This window comes from Oncorhynchus mykiss, chromosome 22 (assembly GCF_013265735.2).
Source record: "Oncorhynchus mykiss isolate Arlee chromosome 22, USDA_OmykA_1.1, whole genome shotgun sequence".
In the NCBI taxonomy this organism is placed as follows: Eukaryota; Metazoa; Chordata; class Actinopteri; order Salmoniformes; family Salmonidae; genus Oncorhynchus; species Oncorhynchus mykiss.
Window position 1 is genome coordinate 19,156,501 of NC_048586.1, and position 6,000 is coordinate 19,162,500.

Sequence of the window (6,000 nt, forward strand, 5' to 3'; positions counted from 1 at the left end):
TAAGCAAAAAAAGTATTATTATTAGGTAAAAAAAAAATACAAAATTGTCATTGTTGGACATACAGAAGACTAAAAACACCATGAAATCAGCTCCAACTGATTTTTGTTTTGTTCATCTGTTCCCAAGTATTCCCACACATAATAGAGAGACACGTGATCATATACAAATGTAAGCAAGGTTTGAAATGATTATTGTGAGCGGACCAAGTACTTAGAGGTTGCTCTAAAAGGTCAAGGTGGAACAAATGATTCAGGATCAGGTTTTCTTAATTGAATCTTCATCTTCACAAGAACAAGGAACACAAGGTGAGTATCTTTAAACTATAACATAAATCACGGGTATGTCACCGCCTTCATGATCCTCCCATGGAGAGCTCCCTTCAGGCGGTTGTCCGGATCCGTGGTGACCATTCCCAAGAGGTGGAGTGTCCCCTTCTTCTCCCTTCCGAAAGGTACATCCTCTCCTCTGTAGAAGCAAACACTCTTCTTTCTCCCCTCTTTTCCGGTTCCCTCCTCTCTCTTGTAGGGGAAAGAGAATAGCTCATTAGTACCGTCGGCTGTGCTTAATTGCCTCTGACCATCTCGACTCACATACCGGGCTGGGCTACTGACCGTGGGAGCATACCTCCCCCTTAGGACCGGACCGGAGAACGAGTCTTGGTCACATCGGGACAGCGCATCCACATTCCCGTTCCTCGATCCAGCCCTGTAGATGACATGGAACGAGAATGGTTGTAAAGCAAGAAACTATTTAGCTATTCTGTTGTTATTGTTTCTCTTACCGGCCATCCACATGTGGGGAGCATGGTCAGTAACGAGGCAGTACCGGTACTACCTATGCCCGGTAGGTAGTACCGGAGATAATCGAGGGCCCACTTAATGGCTAAGGCCTCTTTCTCTGTGGTAGCATATCTCTGTTCCCGATCACTGAGCTTCCTACTTATAAAGAGAATAGGCCTCTCCGCTTCGCCTTCACCCTGAGCTAGGACGTCTCCGAGCCCCGTATCTGAGGCGTCTACCTGCACAATGAGCTCTTGGGAGAAGTCAGGAGCCTGCAGGACGGGATCAGAGCACAGGCTCTTTTAGCAACTGGGAGGCGTCTTCGGTCTTGTCCTTCCACGCTACACGGTTTGGCAGTTTTTTTTATGAGGTTTGTGAGGGAGTTGGCAATGGTTGCATACCCAGGGATGAAACAATGATAAAATCCTGTTGTCCCCAAGAAGGCTCAGACGTCCCGCTTTGACTGGGGCCGGGGCCAGTCCTGAATAGCCCTGGTCTTTTCTGCCTGTTGACGTATTTTTCAGCCCTGTAGCCTCCAGGCTCACGAGCACCGGCCATAGTCGCAGGAGGTGGCTATCCCAGTCCTCGCTGTGGATAACCACATCGTCTATGTATGCCGCTGCGTACTCTTGATGGGGGCGTAGAATGGCATCCATGAGGCGTTGGAAAGTTTCCAAAGCCCCATGCTGTCCAAAGGGCATCCTCACATACTGAAAAAAGCCCTTCCGGTGTGACGAAGGCAGTCTTTGGACGGTCCTCCAGAGCCACCGGCACTTGCCAATATCCCTTCGTCAAATCCAGGGTGGTGATGAACTTGACCTTTCCTAAGTGCTCCAGGAGTTCATTCACGTGGGGCATGGGATACGCATCAAATGTAGAGATGACGTTTTCACCCCTAAACTTCTTGCATAGCCTCATACTACCGTCACGTTTGTGGACCAGGACTATGGACCACTCACTCGTAGATGGCTCGTTCACCCTCATCCTCAGCATCTCCCTTAACTCGTTTTTTGCGATGACTTGGCAGGCCTCAGGAATCCTGTAAGGACGGGTATGCACCTTCTTTCCGGGTTGAGTGTGGATATGATGAAACAGGACATCTATCTGTCCTGGGAAGGGCGAGAATACCCTGCCGAATTGCATAATCACCTTGTCTAGTTGTCTCGACTGCTCCGGCAGGAGAGTTCGACCACTGCGCACCTGTAGCAGGGCCTCCTCTTTTTCCTTGTCCTCCACGGCCATCAAACCCACACCCTCCTCTCTTCCATGCTACCTCTTTAGCAGGTTGATATGATAGAGTTGGACCTTCTTCTTCCTGTCTGGTTGCTTGATGAGGTAATTGACTGGCGAGACCCTTTCCATTTCCTCGTAGGGCCAGACTGTGGACAGGCGGTCCCTCATCAGGATAACATGGCTAAGTCAAGGATCCCTTGACATACCTGCCGTAGAGCAATTCCAAGGGGGAGAACCCAGTGGACGCCTGGGGTACTTCTCACAGGACAAACATTAATTGGGGCAGAAGCATGTCCCAGTTTTTCCCATTTCCGGACACCACTCTTCTCAACATGCTTTTAACCTCTCTGGGATATGTGGGACGGTAGCGTCCCAACTGGCCAACATCCAGTGAAAATGCAGAGCGCCAAATTCAAATAAATTACTTAAAAAATTAAACTTTCATGAAGTCACACATTCAATATACCAAATTAAGGCCAACGTGTCAGATTTAAAAAATGCTTTACGGCGAAAGCAAACAATGCTATTATCTGAGGATAGCACCCAAGCAAACAAACACAGACCATCATATTTCAACCCTCCAGGCGCGACACAAAATGCAGAAATAAAAAATAATTCATGCCTTACCTTTGACGAGCTTCTTCTGTTGGAACTCCAATATGTCCCATAAACATCACAAATGGTCCTTTTGTTAGATTAATTCCGTCGATATATATCCAAAATGTCAATTTATTTGGCGCGTTTGATCCAGAAAAACAAAATGACTACAAAAGTTACCTGTAAGCTTTGTCCAAACATTTCAAACTACTTTTGTAATACAACTTTAGGTATTTTTTAACGTAAATAATCGATAAAATTGAAGGCGGGATGATCAGCGTTCAATACAGGAGGAAAACAATGTGTAGCATGCTTTCAGATTATGCGCCTCTAACAAAGAGTACACTTCCCTTGAGCCTCATTCTGAACATGGATACTTCTTCATTTCTCAAAGGAACCTCAACCAACTTCTAAAGATTGTTGACATCCAGTGGAAGCGATAGGAACTGCAAGAAGGTTCCTTAGAAATCTGGATTCCCAATTAAAACCCATTGAAAAGAGAGTGACCTCAAAAAAAAATCTGAATGTTTGTCCTCGGGGTTTCGCCTGCCAAATAAGTTCTGTTATACTCACAGACATGATTCAAACCGTTTTAGAAACATCAGAGTGTTTTCTATCCAAATCTACTAATAATATGCATAGCTTAGCTTCTGGGCATGAGTAGCAGGCAGTTTAATTTGGGCACGCTTTTCATTCAAAATTCCGAATGCTGCCCCCTATCCTAGAGAAGAAGGTCCCACGAGGTCCATAGCTATGCGTTCGAAGGGAGTCTCTATAATGGGGAGAGGAATCAAAGGATTACGCAGGTGTGGTTGTGGGGCCGTACGCTGACATTGATCACACGTCCTACAATACCTGGCTACATCTCGGGTGAATGGTCCAATGGAACCTCTGCATGATTCTGTCGATCGTTTTGTCCCGTGCCAGGTGTCCTCCTAGGACGTGGGAATGGGCTAGTTGTAGGACAGTATCCCTGTATGGTCTAGGCACCATTAGTAATTCCTGTTTTTCACCCCTTCGTTGCACAACCCAATACAAGAGGCCCCGCCTGATTGCATAGTAGGGAAGAGAGGGCTCACCTGAACCGTCAACATTCCTCCCGTCAATCACCTTCCACATGGCATCCCGTAGGTCTGGGTCTCTATGCTGAGAGGTACCGAACTGTCCCTTTAATTCTTGGGGCAGGTCGACCTCGATAGAGGGGTGTGGAGGTTGTTCGCCATCACCGTCTGGGGTGCCCGAGGAGAATCCCTTCCATGTTCCCTCCTCTGATGGGGCTTCAAATATAGCCCTTAGCCTCTGGTGGCTCTTTCCTTCCTCCGTCGTGTATAACCCTTCGCAGGTGTCTTCAACGGAGGTTGCTCCAGAGGCTGAGGCTTTGTTTCCTTGTAGGGCTACTACCTCGGGCTCGGACTTGGTCTTTTTTTCCCTCTGCTTTCCAGCCCCCCTACGGTGGCCCGGCTCTTGGCGTGTGATAGAGAGACCTGATCCCCTTTGTCCAGTGCGTAACGTCATCTGCCGAAGCTCCTTATATAGAGGACAGTCTCTCCCGATCAATAATGGCACCTTCAGCTGGGGTACTTTCCCCGCCCTGACTGTACACCTTCCTTTCGGGTTGAGAATGGACAGACTATGGTAATAGTGGGTGTCTCCATGGACACAGGACACGGCTACTTTGTCTGGTAGCAGTGTTGCTGTGGTCACCATCTGCTCCCCCACTAACGTAACCATACTTCCCGAGTCGAGAATGGCTACCACGTCTCGTCCTTCTATTCGAACCGGAATCTCTGGGGCCATTTCTGCTAACCAACAGAGGTGATCCTGCCCTCTCGGACTGGGATGCATGGGGACGGGCAGCAATGACTCAGTGGAAATGGGACATTGTGGGGTGTAATGGTCCGGAGACTTGCATTTATAGCACCGACTCTGTTGTGTGGGTGAGGACTTCTCCCACGTCCAGAGTGGGTTCGGTTGTTTCGGTGGCGGACGTGCCGGGGTTAGTCGGGGAACAGGCTTGGCAGAGTCCTTTCAGTCCTCCTTTTCCCCTTTTAACAACTCCCATGTAGATCTTGTCCACTATGAGCGTCTCTACGACATGTCCTACTATCTTCCCGGGCTCCAGCCACTGTTTCGTTGGACGGCCATATAGGTCCATTGATGGAACTTTACGGCTCTATCTCCGGCGGTCAGCTGGTACCGGGACAGAATCTAATTTTTTAGTCGCCCATAGTCAGCAGCTTCACGGGGGTCCAGGTCATAGTAGGCTTCCTGGGCTATCCCAGTCAAAAGGGGAGTTAACGCACTTACTCATTCTGTGGGGGGGGCACTCTTCCAAGGTGGCCATCCTTCGAACGCCATGATGAAAGCCTCAATATCGTCCTCCTTTGAGAGGCGAGGTAAAATGGCGTGAGCAGCCGCTCTCGGCTTTACTCTCGGTTCTTCTCGCCGGCTCAGCTGTTGTTACATGAGTTCTATGGTTGCCTGCTGGGCTGTGATCAACTGTTGTGGTAGAGTGTTATCCATCCTTCTTGAATGGTTCCCCTGTGTCTACAGGTAGATTTTAGTTTTCCTCACTTATCCTTGTGTCACTCGTCCTCCTAGTGCCCGCATTCTCCACCAATGAGCGGACCAAGTACTTGGAGGTTGCTGTAAAACGGAATAAACGAGTCAGGAGCAGGTTTTATTAATTGTACAAAGTTCTCTATTGAGGTAATTTTTCCTTCTCAAACACTCCAACACAATCAATGATGATATCCCAAGGAAACACACATCTTCTTCTTCACAAGAATAAGAAACACAAGGTGAGTATCTTTAAATTCTAACATAAATCACGGGTGTGTCACAGCCTTCACAATCCTTCCGTGGAGAGCTCCCTTCAGGTGGTGACCATTCCCAAGAGGTGGAGTGTCCCCTTCTTCACCTTTTCAAAAGGTACGTCCTCTCCTCTGTAGAAGCAAACACTCTTTTCTTTCTCCCCTCTCTGCCGGTTCCCTCCTCTCTATTGTAGGGGAAAGAGAATAGCTCATTAGTACCATCAGCTGTGCTTAATTGCCTCTGACCACCTTGACTCACATGCCGGGCTGGGCTACTGTCCGTGGGAGCAGCCTGCCCTCTGGTGGTCCTTCCACATTATACTTTTGGTCAAATATTATATCCCTTTGGGCTTCTTGCAGTCAATTAGCAGTGTACAAATGATTTGTAATTATGTTATGTAATTATGTTACGGGCCCCCAACTGTCCACTCAAGAAAAAAATTGAGCTGAAGTTGATGATCCCTGCTCTAGGCTTTAGTGGAGTGCCATAGGAGTGTCATTACCGGATGTTTGATGTTTTTGTGGCGTCTGTCTTTTAGTTCTATCGTGGTGGAGAGACAGCCCTGTATGCCCACTC

At 48.1% G+C, this 6,000-nt stretch overlaps 1 protein-coding gene across 2 annotated transcripts in view; it reads left to right on the forward strand.

The window, feature by feature from the left end:
* stat1b (signal transducer and activator of transcription 1b) overlaps positions 1 to 6,000 on the forward strand; it is a 39,608-nt gene that overhangs the window by 22,767 nt on the left and 10,841 nt on the right. For both annotated transcript variants that reach the window (XM_021579196.2, XM_021579195.2), the window contains exon 10: positions 5,963 to 6,000. This exon is cut by the window's right edge and continues 55 nt beyond it. In XM_021579196.2, the coding sequence (XP_021434871.2) occupies positions 5,963 to 6,000 (38 nt within the window). The remainder of the gene's footprint in view (positions 1 to 5,962) is intronic.